The sequence below is a fragment of the Felis catus genome, chromosome B1 (genome assembly GCF_018350175.1).
Source record: "Felis catus isolate Fca126 chromosome B1, F.catus_Fca126_mat1.0, whole genome shotgun sequence".
Taxonomy (NCBI): Eukaryota; Metazoa; Chordata; class Mammalia; order Carnivora; family Felidae; genus Felis; species Felis catus.
In genome coordinates this window covers 40264565-40284827 of record NC_058371.1, presented here as the reverse complement: position 1 = coordinate 40284827, position 20263 = coordinate 40264565, and the positions used below count along the sequence as shown (strand labels likewise).

At 39.2% G+C, this 20263-nt stretch overlaps 2 protein-coding genes across 10 annotated transcripts in view; one reads left to right on the top strand and one right to left on the bottom strand.

Moving 5' to 3' along the window:
- Positions 1-188, bottom strand: part of SLC20A2 (solute carrier family 20 member 2) — a 107735-nt gene extending 107547 nt beyond the window's left edge. For 2 of the 5 annotated variants that reach the window (XM_045055118.1, XM_023252212.2), the window contains exon 1: positions 50-188. The gene's annotated coding sequence lies outside the window, so the exon portion shown is untranslated. The remainder of the gene's footprint in view (positions 1-49) is intronic. The other 3 variants (XM_023252209.2, XM_023252210.2, XM_023252213.2) reach the window with 2 other exon arrangements.
- SMIM19 (small integral membrane protein 19) lies at positions 82-14609 on the top strand. Of its 5 annotated transcripts, XM_045055485.1 has the most exons (6): positions 86-215; positions 985-1058; positions 1899-2019; positions 3778-3915; positions 8930-9054; positions 13054-14609. In XM_045055485.1, exons 4-6 carry the CDS (start codon positions 3782-3784, stop codon positions 13116-13118), a joined length of 324 nt encoding a protein of 107 aa, XP_044911420.1. In that variant the 5' UTR covers positions 86-215; positions 985-1058; positions 1899-2019; positions 3778-3781; the 3' UTR covers positions 13119-14609. The 5 variants fall into 5 exon arrangements, with proteins under 5 accessions (XP_023108331.1, XP_023108329.1, XP_023108330.1 ...); XM_023252563.2 differs by lacking the exon at positions 985-1058 and having other exon boundaries at positions 82-215; positions 1902-2019; XM_023252562.2 differs by lacking the exon at positions 985-1058 and having other exon boundaries at positions 85-215.
- Positions 14610-20263: the final 5654 nt, after the last annotated feature.

Below are 20263 nucleotides of genomic sequence, written 5' to 3'. Positions count from 1 at the left end.
TCCCGTTCAAAAACTGAAAAGGGGGGCGGGGGGGGGCGGGGGGAAAGACCTGGCTCCTCGTTTCATCCGGAAACCGGCGGGCCGGCAGGAAATGACGAAGGCAGAGGTCGTCCAGGTCCGGTCGGTAACCGGGTCCCGCGCGTCCGGCCCCGACTCTGGGGGAAAGAGCCCCGAGCGGAGCAGCCTGGCCGCGTGCCGCCTCCGGAGCCAGCAGCGTGAGTGGACCCGCGTCCCGGCGCCTCCCGGGCCCCGGGCGGGGCCGCGTCACCCGGCCCCGCCCCCCGCCCGCGCGCCGGCCCGCCCCGCCCGAGACTCGCGGGGGAGGGGAAGGGAGGGGTACGCTGCCCGCTCCGCGCCCCCAGCCCTGGGCACGGAGGCTCCTACGAGTCCAGCCCGCGCTGCGAGCCTCTCTCCGGGTCGTAAGGAATAGTGAGGCTCCGAGGGCCAGAAACGCAGACAAAAAGCCGAAGCAGCCGCGACGTCCGCGCGAGCAGGGGGCGGCCGAGACGTTCCCGGCGCGGCTGGAGTTTAGCGCTAGCGTTTTGAGATTGAGCCCCGCGCAGCCTTCGAGCAGCGGAAACGCAAAGGATGTTCCCGGCAGCTCTGGAAGCTGCCTGTGGCCACTTAGTGGGAGAGGATTATATTTTATACCCTCGCGACTGGATTTCCTTCCAGGAGGAGCCGGTGTCAAGGAACCGGGGTCAAGGCTGGAAGGGCTCAGGTTTAGAAGTCAGTTATATGTGACAGTCAAGTTGCCGCTCCACTCCCTACTCCCTACTTGCTCCACTCCCTACTTGCAACTTTGGGCAAGTTACATAACCACCACTACCACCTTCCCGGTTTCTTTCTTCTGTGAAATGGAGCGTTAGTGCCTCACTATTGCAAAAACTCAATATGTGGACTGCCCTACATATAAGCCCTCAAATGTTAATTCCCTTCTTCCTCTTGGTTGAAGGCCTGTTACCTTGTACCCTTCTGCTTTAGGAGCCCAAACCTTTAATGTTTCAGAAGACCGAGAAAATTACATTTATGCAGTGGATTGTGTTGTAAGCAACTCTGTAAGTGATGCCAATCTGAATTTTTATCAAGATAGCAAAGCTCTAAGTGAGAGACAAAAATGTAATATTCAAGGCAGAATGACAAGTGATACTCCATTTTAGAACCACCTAGACATGGTATCAGGAAACTGATTTTAAAACTTATGATACAGTCACTTAATCCCCGGAAATTTTCTCCTAGTTCTCAACCTAGAAGTTTATCAAACGAAAACCAAGCTCTAGTTGTCATATTTTGGGAACTCTGTCTCTGGATACTAACGTTTTACTTGGGACTTAACTAAGCTCATCCTAGAATCCCCTTACCGAAATTGTTCAAGCATCACTGCACAGGAAAAATATGTGAAAAAAGTTCAGTTTTCTCACAAGAACTCTGAACGATGATCCAAGCAAGTGGCTAGCCATAATGGTGATCTTGCATTTTGCTTTAGAAGGCTGTAGTGGTATGTAGTCACCGCTTAGCAAGTATGTATGGGTACACTTGGTTAGACTGTAGTGTGCTGGGAGGTGACGGTCATAGTTCAGGCCACATGTGGGCCATGGGTCTGTACTATGACTCTGGGCAAGGCCATTCCTTCTTCCTGGTAGTCTTGCAAAACCATGCCATTGGTCATGATGGAGGACTGGGCAGGCAAGGCCTACCCTCAGTGCAAATCTTTCACAACTACAGTGCTAAAAATAACTCAAGTGCCTGTCCCTGGAACTGTGGAATGGTAGTGTCATTGCATACCAGCGATGTTGTATAATCCATGTTGTTTAATTCATGTTAAAATTTTACCATTCTGGGTCAGTAGTAATTCAAAATCCTTCTCTACATATAATTAAAGACTGGCATATTTGTAGCAGGATGAAGACAAGCTCTGTAGGAATACACCATTTATCAAGGGGCCCATGAACAGAATTTTGTGAAATATGGAAGCAAGAAACTAACCTGGCTCAGATCCATTCAGGTGTTAGAAAACAGGTAGGAAACACTTCTATGATTTGTCAGACAACGGGCACCTGCAAAGTGTTCCAATGGCCGCTGCTGTATGTTCACTGTTTCTTCCCAAATCTGCTAATAGCTCCCAATCCTGAAACCTACCACCCTTGTGGTGCAATCGTCCATGGCTTTCTGCAGCATCTCAAATCAGATATCCAAAGTCGTCTCTTTTTGCCAAAAACATGTTTGTTGTTGTTACTTTATATTTTAGCACCAGCAAAATTCTAGATTCCAGAAATCATAAAGACAATTACAGTCTCATGTCTTCCCAAAGTTTCCATTTCTAAAATAGGCTGATCACTTTCAGAGAAAGTCTGGAGTTCAGTTTTAAGAAATAAGAGTTAAAACTGTAAATATGCCAAATCTCCCTATATCTCCTACTCCTTTAAAAAAAAAAAATCCATTTCCAGGCTTGAATATCAAGGAATTAGGTATGGTATAATGTTTAAGTAATATCTAGATCTTGCATCTACAAATTTTTATAATTTAACGTAAGTTCTGTTTTTATTACTACTTGGCCAATTTTTACAAGATCAATCTTTATATTCATCAGACACCAACAGATATTTTGAAGAGATCACTCTTAACCTCAGTGTCTAGAGTTTAAGTTAAATGAGCACTCATGACACTTTATTGTAAATGAACATAAGGATGTCCCCAAACATCTGACAAAAACTTCAGGTGTCAGCAGAGAAAACATGCCACCTGGTTTAGGAGCAGACCTCTGGGGAAATTTTATTCATTTTATACAGAGGTAAGCTATAAGAAAGAAAGACTGCCTTTAATGCACACTTGTTAACACTGAGCCAGATCTACATTGCAGAACATTTTGGAAGCTTACAGGAGATTGGAGGATAGTTTGTGCAAGAATGTCTGCAATGCCTTCATTGTTGTAGGATGTCTAGAAAAAAATTGCAAAACAATTTCTTGGACATTTCAGATATTCTTTTTCTTGGAATTAGAAAATGGCTGTCTAATTCTTAGAAACTACATTTATCGCCTATAACTTGTTCAATTTTTCTCCTTTTCATATAATGTCTAAAACAATGCTTTTTGGTTTTCTTTCACATATTAAGTCATTTTACTTAGATTTGCCTGTATGTCCAACACAAGGGAGGCACTTTCAACTAACTCTCAAACACCAAGGGGACACCATTACTCTTTTACTTGCTATTTGAAACACTTGCTATTACCACTCTTATTTTCTGTGAGAATGTAGGAAGAATGCATTTCCTTGAATAGAAGTCACAGCTGTGTAAATAGCAAAAAGTAACTTTTATCCCATAGTTTCTTTCAACCACATTTGGCCAGGAGGCCAAAACTAGATAAAGCTTCAAACTTTCCCACTTGAATGGGAGGCAAGTGAAAGAGCATAGAGATTAACTAGAGTTTTAACCTACATGTGGAAGATACAATGTTTCAAAATCAAAAATAAGGGGAAATACATTTCATGCCTTAGTTATCTAGCCCAGGGGTTGGCAAACTTTTTCTTAAAGGGCAAGATTATAAATATTTTAGGCTTTGAGGGCTGGAAAGCAAAAATCAAGGGTACTATACAGGTGCTTACAACCATTTAAAATATATCCACTTAGAAATGTGAAACCATTCTTGGCTCCTGGGCCATCCAAAAGCAGGCAGCAGGCTGGAGTTGGCCAGAAGGCCATATGTTTGCCAGCCTTTCTCCAGATGGTCATATCACCACTAACTAAAAGAACTCCTGTTCTCTTTTCTTTCTTCTAGCCCCATGCCTGGAGGTTACGGAGTGATGGGTGACGATGGCTCTATGGATTACAGTGTTCATGAGGCCTGGAATGAAGCCACCAATGTTTACTTGGTAGTGATCCTTGTTAGCTTTGTTCTCTTCATGTATGCCAAGAGGTAAAGGTTTTAGTATTTCAGGGTTGATAAGAAACTGGGCATTTAAAAGGTTTACACGTTTGTTTGTTCCAAATTAAATGCACAAAAATACTGCATTTATGCATTATTGCAAAATTGAGCATTTTTGTTCTTGCTATGAAAGCACTATCTATTCAGGTCTGTCCTCGAGCTCTGGACACCAAGGCTTGGCTTTGAAGAGCCCACTGCATTAAGAGTTGGAAATTTTGGGGTGCCTGGGTGGCTTAGTTGGTTGAGGGTCCAACTCTTGATTCTGGCTCAGGTCATGATCCCAGGGTTGTGGGAGGAAGCCCCACATGGGGCTTTGTGGTGCTGAGTGTGGAGTCTGCTTAGGATTTTCTCTCTCTCTCCCTCTGCCCTCTCCCCATCTTGTGCTCATGCATGTGTGCTCTCTTGCTCTCTCTCTCTCTCTCTTTCTCAAAAAAAAAAAAAAAGTTGGAAATTTAAGTGCAGCTCAGGTACCCTGACTGGCTTCTATCATTTCTAATGTAGCTCAATTTTATCATCCAGCCTGGGCCCACTGTCACTCTAGGATGAGCATTTTATTTTTGGCCAACATGCCTGAAATGCAGAAACACTAATTCCTATGTATTAAGCAATTCTCTCTTGGCACATGTTAAGTTTTCCCTTCTGATTCTTGTGCATGACCATATCATAGCACTTACTGAATAATGTTGGTATTATCTGGCTACTTGTCTGTTCCACAAAAACTTCAGTCCCTTCAGGACAAGGGCTTTCCCTTTTAACCTTGTGTCCCTGGTGTGCCACACAGTGTAAATCCTCAATAAATATTTCCTGGTTTAATTCCAGGTGTTGTAGCATAATTTAACTATTCTTTTTCACACACCATGGCTCCTTTCCTTTAAGTACAATTAAAAAAGAGAGAGAGATGGGTGCTTTGAAGAGTAAAAGCAGTATTCACTGGACTGAGTTGCTTCTCCTTAGGGCCCCATGCTCTTCGGTATTCTCTATGCAGGTTAAAAAGGCATTAGATATGTTAGAAGATATTTGATAACTGATTTAATTTCTCTGCTGGTTATGGGCCTGTTCAAATTTTCTGTTTCTTCCTGTTTGAGTTTCGGTAGTTTGTGAGTGTCTAGGAATTTGTCCATTTCTTCCAGGTTGTCCAGTTTGTTGGCATATCATCTATCATAGTATTCTTATAATTGTTTGTATTTCTATGGTGTTGGTTGTGATCTTTCCTCCTTCATTCATGATTTTATCTATTTGTGTCCACTCTCTTTTCTTTTTGAGAAGTTTGGCTACGGGTTTATCAATTTTTTTATTCTTTAAAAAAAAACAGCTCTTGGTTTCATTGATCTGACAACAATTAAGAGTCCTGGGTCAGATGGCTTCCCAGAGAAATTCGACCAGACATTTGAAGAAGAGTTAATACCTGTTCTTTTCAAACTGTTCCACAAGACAGACATGGAAGGAAAACTTCCAAATTCATTCTATGAAGCCAGCATTACCTTGGTTCCAAAGACCCCACTAATAAGGAGAATTACAGGCCAATATCCCTGATGAACCTGGATGCAGAAATTCTCAATGAGATACTAGCAAATTGAATTCAACAGTACATTAAAAGAATTATTCACCATGATCAAGTGAGATTCATTCTTCAGCTGCAGAGCTGAGTTAATATTTGCAAATCAATCAACGTGATATACAACATTAAGAGAAGAAAGACCCAGAATCATATTATCCTGTCAATAGATGCAGAAAAGCATTTGACAAAATACAGCATCCTTTCTTGATAAAAACCCTCAAAAGAGTAGGGATAGAAGAAACATACCTCAACATCATAAAAGCCATATATGAAAGGCCCACAGCTAATAGCGTCCTCAATGGGGAAAAACTGAGAACTTCCCTCTAAGGTCAGGAACACAACAGAGATGTCCACTCTCACCACTGTTGTTCAACAAAGTACTGGAAATCCTAGCCTCAGAAGTCAGACAACAAAAAGAAATAAAAGGCATACAAATTGGCAAAGTAGAAGTCAGACTTTCACTCTTCACAGACAACATGATACTTTACATGGAAAACCCAAAAGACTCCACCAAAAAACTGCTAGAAATAATATGTGAATTCAGCAAAGTCACAGGATAAAAAATCAACATACAGAAGTCAGTTGCATTACTACACACCAATAATGAAGAAGCAGAAAGAGAAATCAAGGAATCAATCCCATTTGCAATTGAACCAAAACCCATAAGATGCCTAGGAATAAACCTAGGCAAACAGATAGAAGATCTATATGCTGAAAACTGTAAAAAATTTAGGAAGGAAATTGAAGAAGACACAAAGAAATGGAAAAACATTCCATGCTCATGGATTGGAAGAACTGCTATTGTTAAAATGTCAGTATTACCCAAAGCTGTCTACACATTCAATGCAATCCCAATCAAAATAATTCCAGCATTCTTCACAGAGCTAGAACAAACAATCCTAAAATTTGTATGGAACCACAAAAGATCCTGAATAGTCAAAGTAATGTTGAAAAAGAAAAGCAAAGATGGAGGCATCACAATTCTGGACTTCAAGCTGTATTACAAAGCGGTAGTCATCAAGACAGTATGGTACCAGCACAAAAACACATAGATCAATGGAACAGAATAGAGAACCCAGAAATGGACCCACAAACGTATGGCCAACTAATCTTTGACAAAGTAGAAAAGAGTATCCAGTGGAAAAAAAAGACAGTCTCTTCAGCAAATGGTAATGGGAGAACTGGACAGTGACATGCAGAAGAATGAAACTGGACCGCTTTCTTATACCATGGACAAAAATAAACTCAAAATGGATGAAAGACCGAAATGTAAGACAGGAAGCCATCAAAATCCTAGAGGAGAAAACAGTCAACAACCTTTTTGACCTTGGCCACAGCAACTCCTTACTAGACATGTCTCAGAAGGCAAGGGAAACCAAAGCAAAAATGAACTATTGGGACCTTATTAAAATAAAAAGCTGCTGCACAGTGAAGGAAACAATCAGGAAAACTAAAAGGCAACTGATGGAATGGGAGAAGATGTTTGCAAATGACCTAATCAGATAAAGAGTTAGTATCCAAAATCTATAAAGAACTTATCAAATTCAACACACAAAAACAAATAGTCCAGTGAAGAAATGGGCAGAAGACATGAATAGACACTTTTCCAAAGAAGACATGCAGATGATGCTCCACATCACTCATAATCAGGGAAATACAAATCAAAACCACAATGAGATACCACCTCACTCCCATCAGGATGGCTAAAATTAACAACTCAGGCAATAACAGATGTTGGTGAGGATGCAGAGAAAGGGGAACTCTTTTTCACTGCTGGTAGGAATGCAAACTGGTGCAGCCACTCTGGAAAACAGTGTGGAGGCTTCTCAAAAAATTAAAAATAGAACTACCCTACCACCCAGCAATTGCGCTACTAGGTATTTATCCAAAGGATACAAAAATGCTGATTCAAAGGGGTATACGCACCCCAATGTTTATAGCAGCATTATCAACAATAACCAAAGTATGGAAAGAGCCCAAATGTCCATCAGCTGATGAATGGATAAAGAAGTGTGGTATATATATACAATGGAATACTACTCAGCGATCAAAAATAATGAAACCTTGCCATTTGCAACAATGTGGATGGAACTAGAGTGTATTATGCTAAGTAGAATAAGTCAGTCAGAAAAAGAGAGATATATAATTTCACTCATGTAGAATTTAAGAAACATGACAGATGAACATAGGGCAAGGGAAGGAAAAATAAGATAAAAACAGAGGGAGGCAAACTGTATGAGACTTTTAAATACAGAGAACAAACTGGGGGTTGCTAGAGGGAAGGTGAGTGGAGAGATGGGCTAAATGGGTGATAGGCATTAAGGAGGGCACTTGGGATGAGCACTGGGGGTTATATAAATAATGAATCACTGGGTTCTATTCCTAAAACCAATACTCTACTGTATGTTAACTAACTTGAATTTAAATAAATAAATGTAAATTTTTTTAAAAGGCATTAGTTCAAATTAATTAGTAATCAAAAAAGAATTGATGTTTGGCCTGGGGAGCAGGTCAGAACTCACACTTGTTCTCAGACAGGCAGGTTTGCCTTTCCAGCCACATGACCCCTGGAGCAGCTGGCCCATTGACAGCCTGGACTCCAGGGTGGCTGAGAGAAGGCTCCACACACCATCGCCAGTTTACTTGCAGGTAACAGCTTTCTTCCAAAAATAGCCACCACGTCCCCCCCGACCCTCCTGTTTTAAAAGCAGAGACATACCGTTGTTAGTTTTAAGTAGATGGACCTGCTAAGGCTATGCAATTGTATTTAAGAAATATGGTGATTCATTATTTTCCAAAATTAAGGTCTACTTCCATTCTGTTTATTCGCTAACCCAGTAATTTAGCTTTATTTGGATGACACCAGAGGGAGGAGAAAAATAAGATGTTTTCTTGTTTATGCATTTTCCCATACAGTATTTGGCTTTTGGTGAGAGGAAGGAGTGGAAGTGCAATGAAAGTACATCTCTTTGTTGTATTACAGGGATGTTTTCAGCTTTCTTTTCTTTCTTAGAGCCCTGTGGCCATACCTGTACAGCTTCGTGGTTTTTAGGGAAAGAAAGAACACTTGAGCCAAGGAAGCATCTCACAGATACAAAAGAAATGAGCGCATTGTTACTTAAGTCCTTTTTTTTAAAGTTTATTTATTTTCAGAGCGAGAGAGAGAGAGAATGCAAGTGGATGAGGGGCAGAGAGAGAGAGAGAGAGAGAGAGAGAGAGAGAAAATCCCAAGTAGACTCTGCACTGTCAGCACAGAGCCCAATGGGGGCTCGAACTCACAATTCACAAGATCATGACCTGAGCCCAGGTCGGACATTTAGCCATCTGAGCCACCCAGGCACCCCTTAAGTCCTTGTGATGTATCTTCTGATTACTATGGTCCTGAGTTCATTACAGTCCAATAGATATTAATACAAATCTCTCTTCTGTATTGTTTTTGTGTTTTAGGAACAAAAGGAAAATTATGAGGATATTCAGCGTGCCACCTACAGCAGAAACTTTATCAGAGCCCAGCTTTTATGACACAATAAGCAAAATTCGTTTAAGACAGCAACTGGAAATGTATTCCATTTGTAAGTATATTCTGTGCTGAACTGTATATATAGACATGTTTCAAATAGATTTTTTTGGAATTGAGTTCAGTTAGCAAAGGTTATCAGAAATAATTGATAGTGCCTTTTTTAGATGATGAGCATGGTATTGGCAAAGGCAGATCTGCCATGTAGTTGATGCTTCAGAGCCCTCTGCTTGTATGGGACCCTTCAGGACCCTGAGAACAGCCCTAGCAATGTGTTCATATGATGATATTTTTATATGTTTTGCAAAAATTAGTTATTTTACCCATCAGCTAAGACTGCTGTCTCTTCCTGCTCTAATTTGCCCTCCTTTGCACATCCCTCGTGTGGAGTAGCATTAAGTGGCCAAGAGCATTTGGGGATGTGGCTGAGGGGAAGTTGAGCTGGAGCTGCATTTAGTTTGGGTTTGAATTTTGTATTTATGGAGTTTGCAGTCATTTCTATTATAATTAAATTACTGCAAGCCAAAGCAATATAAGAATTGCTTCTAGGAACGTGGCATGTGATATCAACGTGCAAGGCTAGAAGTCATGTCTCAGTGTGTCATATAGTACTAAACACTGTCGGTATGTATGTCACGGAGAAGAAATAAAGTTTAAAATGTATAGAGTCATAATGAAATGTACATCTAAGCCACAGTCTTTTATGCCACCATTTAAAAGAATGAGTTGTGGTTTCCAAGATATATTATTAACTGAGAAGAGCAAGATAAAATAATATATATACTAGGATGCTACTCTTTTAAAATCAAAGGACCAAAACATCCCTTGTATTATCTATGTCTAATATAAATGTTCTATATAATTATGCAAGCATGGAGGAAGGCTTGGAAAGATACGCATCAGATTATTAACATTCATTACCTTGATGGAGACTGTGTGGAATTTAAGGGGGAAAGACTGGACACTTTTTAAAGCAGTTGTCTACAGTAAAAAATTAAGTGTGTGTGCATGTGTGTGTGTATGCATAGAAAGATGCAAGAAAGAATGATCAGCAAGATATCACTACTATGTGTCTCGGGCAAAATGGAATTTCAGGTGAAAATATACATGGTTACGTGCATATACGTGTATATACACACATACACACAAGTAGAACCTCTAAAATCTTAAGCATAAATGTTATCCTGAAAGCTAGTAACAGCAATTCCTTTAGGGCGAGGAACGGGGTGGGTAGCTACAGGATTGATCAGGTAGGAGGAAGATACATTTTTTACTGTTTCCTCTGTTCCTTTTGCATTTTGTACCATCTGCATATGTTACCAGTTCAAAATAAGAAGTAAAATTGAACATAGCAGCATTACTCACAATAGCCAAAAGGGAGAAACAACCCAAGTGCCCTTGACAGATACACAAAATGTGATATAGAAATCCAATAGGATGTTATTCAGTCTTTAAGAGGAAGGAAATGCTGACACGTGCTACAGCACAGATGAACCTGAGGACGTTATGCTTCATAGTGATTCTTATTATGAAGGGAAATAAGCCAGTCGCAAAAGAACAGATATTTCACTTTAAAGGAGGCAAATTCGTAGAGACAGAAAATAGAACGGTGGATGTCAGGGACCTGGGGAGGAGGCAGTGGGAAGTTATTGCTTAATGTGTGTGGAGTTCAGTTGGGGATGATCAGAAGAGCTCTGTAGGCAGATGGTGGTGATGGTTGCAGAGCAATATGAATGTACCTAATGCTACTGAACTGTGCCCTTAGAAATAGTTAAGGGGCTCCTGGGTGGCTGAGTCGGTTAAGCATCCGACTTCAGCTCAGGTCATGATCTCACAGTTCCTGAGTTTGAACCCCACATTGGGCTCTGTGCTGACAGCTCAGAGCCTGGAGCCTGCTTCGAATTCTGTGTCTCCCTCTGTCTCAGCCCCTCCCCCTGCTTGCACTCTGTCTGTCTCTCTTTCTCTCTTTCAAAAATAAATAAACATTAAAAAAAAGAAATAGTTAAAATGGCAAAATTCATGTATATTTTACCACAATAAAAAAGTTCTTTTAAAATAAAATACCAACAAAACAAAACACAAAGTAGAGAGCCAGAAGCTCTATTTGGAAAATTATAAAGAATTAAGTTTCTGTTGACACCCAGTCAAAACAGAAGCTATCTCCTATTAGTATAGTAATACATTTAGTAGCATAACATATACTATTATAAACCAAGTATACAGTTTTTTTTTTCTTTTTTGATGGGAACGCCATAAAATAAAATTTATCTGAATTCCTGTGTTTGTAGGGTGTGTTAGTTTTCTACTGCTGCTGTAACAAATCACTACAAATCCAGTGGCTAAATACAACACAAATGTATGGTCTTACAATTTTGTAGTGTAGATGTCCTACATCGGTCTCACTGGGCTGAAATCAGGTGTCAGCAGGGTACTGTTTCTTTCTGGAGGCTCTAGAAGAGAATCTTTGCTAGAAAGCTTCTGGAGGCTACTCACGTTCCTTGGTTTATGGCCCTATGCCTCCGCATTGGGAGCCAGCAGCATGTAATCTTTCTGATCATTCTTCCATTTTTATATTAGTCCCTTTCTGAACTCAGGAAAGGTTCTCTGATTTTTAAGGTCCATTTGATTAGGTTGGACCAGATAATCCAGGGTAATCTCCTCATTATAAGGTCCTTACCTTAATCACATCTTCAAAGTCCCTTTTGTCCTGTAAAATAACATATTCACGGATTTAGGGGATTAGGATGTGAACATCTTTAGAAGCCATTTTTCTTATAAATAGTATATGTGTGGATTTACATGTTTAATGAATCCAATCACATTGGCTCATTCTTAGTGTTCATGACATATCTATTCCTGACAAAGTCAGGCAGTTCAAAAGGAAATAGTAAACAAAGTTCTTTTTCTTAAAGATGACTCCCAAAATTGTATAAACTGTAGGCCACAAACTTTTGGATGCACCCTGAGTAGCATAAATAAATAGTGTCTCTTTCTTGGCTAGTAAAAACTTAAGGAGGTGAGTGAAAGTTTTAACTGTAGACAGTGAATGACATTTATAAAGATTTTAACCCTGTACTCTCTCCAGTTCCAGGTTAAGACCATTCTTCTTCTTCAAACATTTCTCAGAAGTACAAAAAAACCCACAGAATGCATATCTGTTTTTTCTTCTAGTTTATATTAAAAAAAATTTTTTTTATTAGTTTTCTTTATTTTTGAGAGGCAGAGAGAGACAGAGTGGGGGGGGGAGGGGCAGAGAGAGAGGGAGACACAGAATCAGAAGCAGGCTCCAGGCTCTGAGCTGTCAGCACAGAGCCCAATGCGGGGCCCGACCTCACAAACCGTGAGATCCAGACCTGAGCCAAAGTTGGTTGCTCAACCAACAGCCACCCAGGCGCCCCTCTTCTAGTTTATATTGACAATGTTCAGTAATAAGTTTCTTAGACTTACAAGTTAAAATACAAATTCATTATGATGTGAACAAAAGCATTACTATCAGCTTAAGGTGGAAGTGGGAGATAAGAAAGAAGGAAATTGGGGCACCTGGGTGGCTCAGTGGGTTAAGCATCCAACTTCTGATTTCAGCTCAGGTCATGATCTCATGGTTTGTGAGATCAAGCCCCACATTGGGCTCTGCACTGGCAGCATGGAGCCTGCTTGGGATTCTCTCTTTCCCTTTCTCTATGCCTGTCCTCTGCTCTCTCTCTCTCTCTCTCTCTCTCTCTCTCTCTCTCGGTAAATAAATAAACTTTAAAAAAAAGAAAGGAAATTATAAAATGTTAATTTAACTGTAATAGCTTAATTAATGTTTACACTGTTTTTTAAAACTGAATAATCCTGACATACAAATAATAAAATAAACATATAAAAATGAGTATCAGCAGTGCTGGGAAATTACAGAATCAGAAATTAATTCTTAACTCTACTAATTACTTAATTAGTTAATTCTTTACTGAGAATCATGACTTGACTGATTTAATGATGTTAGCTAATATTTTGCTATTTTTATTAATTTTGTCACTTTTTTTTGTTTTGTGTTTGCTTTGTTTTTTAATAGCAAGGAAGTATGACTATCAGCAGCCACAAAACCAAGCTGACAGTGTGCAACTCTCATTGGAATGAAATGACAGAAAATGAACAACATTAGTAATTGTTCAACAGTCTGGTAGCAAGCTCCTAAATGTACTAAATCATGAACAGCATTTTTTTTAACCCTATCTCCATAAAATCATTTTACTTGTGACTTTCTTCCAGTTTTTTGTGTTTTGTTTTGCTTTTTAAAATTGCATCACCAAGTCATTTGTTACACAAATTAAAAAAAAAAAGTCTCAAAGGCGTGGACACAGAGAATCTGTACATCCTTAGGAAGATAGAATATAACCAGAGATGGTGATTTTTACCTTGTGAAGACTTTTGATTTCTTCAGGATATGATCAGTCAGGAATAAAAATACAACTTTGGAGGTGAGCGTATGGAGCTTATGCCACTTTGATTTGAACAGTTTTGCAAAATTAAAAAGTAAAAATCCATTCATTGGAATAACATCCTCGATTGTATTCTGTGATGAATATCATAATCAATAATGGACGCATTTGTGTTCTCACCGCTGTTATTACCACACTTGAATTGAATTAACTACCTTTGCTTCTTCAGAACTTACACAGGAGACTGTCTTTTCTACTATCCTCATGAAACAAACCCATCTACTAATTGTGGAAGCTTCCTGTGATTGGAATGTTTTCCCTTCATTGTGTTCCCGGGAGTTTGCCTTTTTTTTTTAATCCCACAGTTTCATTTCCACCAGAAGAGTTTCTTTGGACCATACTGCAACCATGCTGTGGAATAAATGGGCACCTCTCTACTGGTGTTAGCAGCTTGCTTTTTTGGTCATGTAACTCTCAAGTTTAATGTAACTGGATACTTACACTTTTTTAGCATAATAAGCTTCCCTGAAGACTCTCATATCTTGTACCATTTTGTACCATACATGGAAATGTTTTTACCAAATTTTTCCTATTTATTTAAATAAAAGTTGGTGGGAGGTAGTTGCAGGGAAATTTCACTGTCCACATCACTGTCCAAGAATTAGTTTTTGAATCAAAGCTATTCTTAATTTTAAGAGTTAGAGTTAATATTTCAAGCTCTGTTTCCTTTTCTCTTTATTGTGAAGTAAAGAACATAAATTTTAAATGAAAAGGTTTAGACCAAATAAAATTATTGAGGGAAATTGCATTTGTTTTTAAATTTTAATTATATTATTCAAAAATGTCTATCTTGTTCAAGGTAAATTGTTGACTAAATAGAATAATTCTTGACTCACAAATGAGTTTGAATGCACTGCTGATACATAGAATAAAAAACTGACTACAGGATTGTAAACAGTTATAATTACGGGCTGGGAATAGCAGAGCAGCAGGGGGATGATCTCCTTAAACTTTGCTTTGCTCTTAGGAAAACCACCGTATATTTCTGTGAGCAGGAAATGTGATCAGGAGCAGGAGCAGTTTACTTGTGTCACTGACATATTGCACAATCTGGACAAATTACAAAAACTGGCTATTTCAGATGATTTGTAAAAATAGTGTACATAAATAAATGTAAATCACAATGAAATTGACTGGTTGTTTTTTATGTGCATCCACTAGATAGAGGCAGTCATAACTTAAAGCTAGTAGATCGTGTGGTGAGCATCAAACCTTGGCAAGGAAAAGGATGAATTCCTCCTCATTTTTTCTCTAAACCCAGCTGATGGGAATCACACCCCCCACTGGCAGGAACAACAACAAGTCTGCCTTTGAAGTTTCTTCTCTGCTTCAACAGCTGAGCTGCTTAAGGGGTAGAAGCCCTGTAGCCACACTTCAAAGCCATGCCAGTTGATCGTCCTGCTTCTGCACACACGCGTGCGCGCGCACACACACACACACACACACACACCCCGCCCCCTCTGCATCCAAGGTTCAATAGAACTATTTTCTTTGGAAGAAAAATGGAATGACTAATAGACTGGTAACTAACACTTGTGTTCTTTTCCTGTTGCTTCTCTTTTAACTGTATAAGATACTCAGCAGTATGCACAGTTCAGCCTCTATTGGTGCACAGCTTCAGTATGTAAAATAATTGGTTGTTTAGCCAGCCAGCTGCACAAAAGGAAGAAGGTAGCCTCTGGAGGGCACAAGTGTTTGCTATTGACCTTACACTGTTTCAGGTGGAGTTATTTATGATTCATCAGAAATGAAATACAGACTTTATCATAAAATTGTTGTAATGTCAGAACTATTTTAAGTATGGCATAGAAATAGATAAATTTATCATAATAAAAATAATTTCAGTTCTTAAGAAAAGAATAAATTAAACTTAGAAAATATAATTAAAGGGAGAAGGGACACAAGTATATTATATGGAGCCAAATAATTCATTCAACAAACAGTTGTGGAGTATATACTCCGTGCTAGCTGTATGTAATTTTCTGCAGGCTATTCCAGTCTAATAGTAGAATCAGAACAGAAATAGGGGCTGAATCAACTGATAAATTGATAAAGAAGATGTGGTACATATATACAATGGAATATTAGCCACCAGAAAGAATGAAATCTTGCCATTTGCAATGATGTGGATGGAGCTAGAGTGTGTTATGCTGTGAAATAAGTCTGAGAAAGACAAATACCATATGATTTCACTCGTGGAATTTAAGAAACAAAACAAATGAGCAAAGGGGAAAAAAGAGAGAGGCAAACCATAAGAGACTTTTTTTTTTAACGTTTATTTTTGGGACAGAGAGACAGAGCATGAACGGGGGAGGGGCAGAGAGAGAGGGAGACACAGAATCGGAAACAGGCTCCAGGCTCTGAGCCATCAGCCCAGAGCCTGACACAGGGCTCGAACTCCCGGACCGTGAGATCGTGACCTGGCTGAAGTCGGACGCTTAACCGACTGCGCCACCCAGGCGCCCCAACAGACTCTTAACTATAGAGAATAAACTGAGGGTTGATGGAGGGAGGTGGGTGGGGGATGGGCTAAATGGGTGATGAGTCCTAAGGAGGGCACTTGTTATGATGAACACTGGGTGTTGTATGTGAGTGATGAATCATTCAAAAACAAAAACAAAGGAATAGAGTCCAAAAAACTAAATGAAAATAGAAAAGACACTTGGCTTATCTCCAACCTGTATGCAAAATTGTGAGGATCACAGAGTAGGAACTTCAGCTTAGTCTTAAATCTATTTCCCACTGGACCCACCAATAAAGCCAGCGCCAAACTTACACAAAACTACAAAGCAAGAAAAATTTCCTACCTCTCTTTTTGTCCCTCTTCAGCCTCCTGTAAGTCTATGCATAGGACAGTCTTGAATGAGGACATAAGAGCATTAGGCTCAAGAACCACGATGGTAAACCCTCCTAACTCCTAACGTACACGTGGAAACTCAGCAGCAGCTCACCTTGACTTTGACCTCTCACCCCAAAATAAAGGAGTGGCATTTAGCATTGGATTCCATTCTGATGTATTCTCCACCTTTATTTTATTCAGATACAGTGAAAAATGAAAGTTGACTATGCAGATTAGTAACATTCCGCATTCTATCTAGGTAGGAAGGTGAGATAAATGGAAGGGGAGGATGCTCACTGTCCAGGCTCATTGATAGTTGTTTAGCCTCCAGTTTGATGCTGAGGGCCCATTGTGTTGTTCCCTTGTTTTATTAGTTTTTAATGTTTATATATTTATTTTGAAAGAGAGAGGGTAAGGGCAGAGAGAGAGGAGAGAGGGCATTTTGTGCTATCAGTGTGGAGCCCGACGAGGGGCTCAAACCCACAAACCTTGAGATCATGACCTGAGCCGAAATCAAGAGTCAGATGCTTAACTGAGCCATCCAGATACCCCTATTTTTGATGTTCCTAGTTCTGGAATTTCTTCTCTTTCAAATAGAGAAACTACAGAGGTTAGGAAGGAGTGGCTCCATAACAGGAATTTTTATGAAAAAAATATTTTGACACATTTCTAACTAGCTGAAGAAAGTTCGAGTTTTTTAACTGCAACCAACTGTTGTTAAATGAAACTGCAAATCCTTTTGGTCTCAGAAATCTGAACTTCTTTAAAAAAATACACCATATAAAGTATTTAAGACAGAACAAGTAAATGTATGTTTAACATATTCATTTTTGGAGAAGTGATTGCAAGTGTCTCTGAATAACATTTTATTTTGAGATTTAAAAAACTAGGCCCATTCAAGTACACTACTATCCAATATAATTTTTAGATCTCAAATGCATTCTAGCACCTTCTCTTAGCATAGTAACTAGCCCAAAGTAAATGCCTGGTAAAGATTTGTTGAATTAATTTCCTTGTGACAACTTGTAGAATTGATGTTTTATTTTTTTACATTTTTAAAAAGTGTAGGTTGTTTCTGGTAATGGAAGAGTAATTGCATCAGGCTAACTTACAGATAATGATTATGAGTTCACAGCAAAACATTAAAAAAGGACTATTTGAAGGTAACCGTAAGCAGACAAACCAGAAGGAAAATGACCCTTGAAAGAAAAAGACTGTATTGTTTGAGATTTGTGTTTATATGGTGTTTGCCTGAAGGTATTTCCCAGTCTGCTAGTTGTAAGTAGCTGGAACTCAAATGGAAAGCTACAGAGAAATGGGTTTGAGGAATAGGGCAGAGTTCAGGGCTTCTGGAAAGACTGGAAAGTGAGGAGGAACATCACAGAAAGAAGGGAACCACAGAAGGGGGTGTCCCCAAATCTGTATATAAATACTGACAAGTCCCTGGCTGATCCCTAAACTACAAATCTACAAGAGAGATTCTGGCAGAAAGGTGCCTGGCAGAAAACAAACAGCTAAAAAGATGTAAGAAATAAGAAGAGCCTTCAGCTGCTGCCCACCATAAGAGATAGAGTTTGAGTTGTGTCAAGATGAATTGCCTGCTGGAACAAAAATAACACTTTTTAGAGAAGGAAAACAGAATCTAGAATCTCTACACTGTATCACCACCCATTGTCTATTATACAACAACAACAAAAAAAATTACAGGAATGAGAAGAACAGGAAAATGAGATCCACAGTCAAGAGAAGAAATGGCACATGTGGTCCATAGTCAAGACAAAAAATAGTCAATATAAACTGACTCCAAGATGACCCAGATGTTGAATTAACAGCAAGGACTTTAAAGTAGCTATTCAAATATGTTTAGATAAATGAAATATCTACAGATAAATTATAATTGAAAGGCTTTATCATCAGATCTGCTGTACAAGAAATACTAAAGAAAATTCTTTGGGCAAAAGAGAAATGATAGCAGATGGAATCTAATCTAAGTAAACTCTAGACATAATGAATGAACAGTTGGGGAGACACAATGATGGTGTAAGTAGGGGTTTTTACCAAATGAAGATAAATATATAGAACTTGAGGGGCACCTGGGTAGCTCAGTGAGTTAAAAGTCCAACTTCAGCTTAGGCCATGATCTCACAGTTTGTGAGTTCCAGCCCCATGTCAGGCTCTGTGCTGACAGCTCAGAGCCTGAAGCCTGCTTCAGATTCTGTGTCTCCCCCTCTCTCTGCCCCTCTCCCACTTGTGTTCTGTCTCTTTCTCTCCCCCCAAAAATAAACATTAAAAACATTTAAAAAAAGAATATATAGAAGTTTCTTGTACTATTGTAACTTTTCTATAAGCTTAAAGGGTTTTTTTTAATTATAGAAAAGTATTTATAATTTTTTGTTACTGTTTATTTTTGAGACAGAGAGACAGAGCGTGAGCAGGGGAGGGGCAATGGGAGAGGGAGACACAGAATCCGAAGCAGGCTCCAGGCTCTGAGCTGTCAGTGCAGAGCCCAGTGCAGGGCTTGAACTCCCGAATGGCGAGATCATGACCTGAACTGAAGTCAGATGCTTAACTGACTGAGCCACCCAGGTGCCCCAAGAAAAAGTATTTATAAATCAATTTCTTAGTAAATCAGATTCTACTTTTTGTGTCGTACCAATCATTGGCAAAATGAAAAACAGGCAAGGTGTCTAAAGGTGTCTTGGACAACATTATGCTTTTTTTCTTCTCTATTTCATCCCACAGCATTCAATATCCTGTTCTTGATCAAAATCTACTGCCAAGAAAGAATCTAAAACACACTTCCAAAACAGGAATAAATAATAACAATTAAAATGTTACTTCTCACAAGATACTTGTTTTGTATTTTAACAGAGGCTTCAACTAGAGAGATAACGAAGATTTCAGACATTACAGAGCAGTGGTAATTAAAAAAAATTTTTTAATTTTTATTTTGAGAAAGAGAGAAAGAGAGAGAACAGGGGAGGGGCAGAGAGAGAGGGAGAGAGAGAATCCCAAGCAGGCTCTGCACTGTCAGCGTAGAGCCCAGCGTAGGGCCTAACCCATGAACCACGAGATCATGGCCTGAGCCGAAATCAAGAGTCGGAAGCTTAACCAACTGAGCCACCAGATGCCCCCGTCATCTTAGTTTAAACATTAGCAATCAGAATGTCACCTTCTCCCCATCAATATTATTAAATGCATTGGAATTCCTAAAAAAAAAAATTTGTATCTGTCAAAACAGGACACTGTCACCTCTGATTTATTGTCTCATCTCTGTGAGGTAGCAAGATAGATGATAACAGATAATGATCTTTTAAGTGCCATTTTACAAGTGAGTAAAAGTGAACAATGTGAATGATTCTCCTAGTCCTGGACCTTTTCAATATTGAGAAATGCAAAGATTAGATGGGAAGAAATATCTCCAGGGGCAAGTAGGGAGATGTCCAAAGCCAGGTATATTAAAAAGGCAATTACTGACAAACATATAGTAACATACTGTACTTATTATTGCTTTGTACATTTAGGACTGTGGTTAAAACACACACACATACACGCACACACATACAAGTAGTAACTGATTAATTTTTTTCTATGGTGTCAATTTTTAAATCTACTATAGTACCTTGCAAATACTAGGTGTTTAACAAACATTTGCTTAGTTAAATCAGATCAAATCCAGTGTTGTGCTATCCCAGAAAGCAATCAGGCCTGGAATAACACTGTTTTGATAGGTTTTTGTATTTTTCTTTCCAATGCAACAGAGAGTAACAGTGATTCTACCATTCTTACAGCTCTTTCTAGAAGTCCAGTGTACTTTGTGAAAGTGGTTGAATCCCAACAACTTATCATGTTTTATCTTTTTTTTCATATTTTACCTTTAAAAATATTTTTTTTAGTGGCTTAAAATAACAAACATCTCACAGTTGAAGAGCTCTGCAGCTGAG

Bases quoted from the DNA above. Each gene is read 5' to 3' on its own strand.
- SMIM19 (XM_023252563.2), top strand. From the start codon at position 3,782: ATGCCTGGAGGTTACGGAGTGATGGGTGACGATGGCTCTATGGATTAC. The intron at 3,916-8,929 runs GTAAAGGTTTTA...TTTGTGTTTTAG, and splicing joins CTCTTCATGTATGCCAAGAG to GAACAAAAGGAAAATTATGA. The intron at 9,055-13,053 runs GTAAGTATATTC...GTTTTTTAATAG, and splicing joins ACTGGAAATGTATTCCATTT to CAAGGAAGTATGACTATCAG.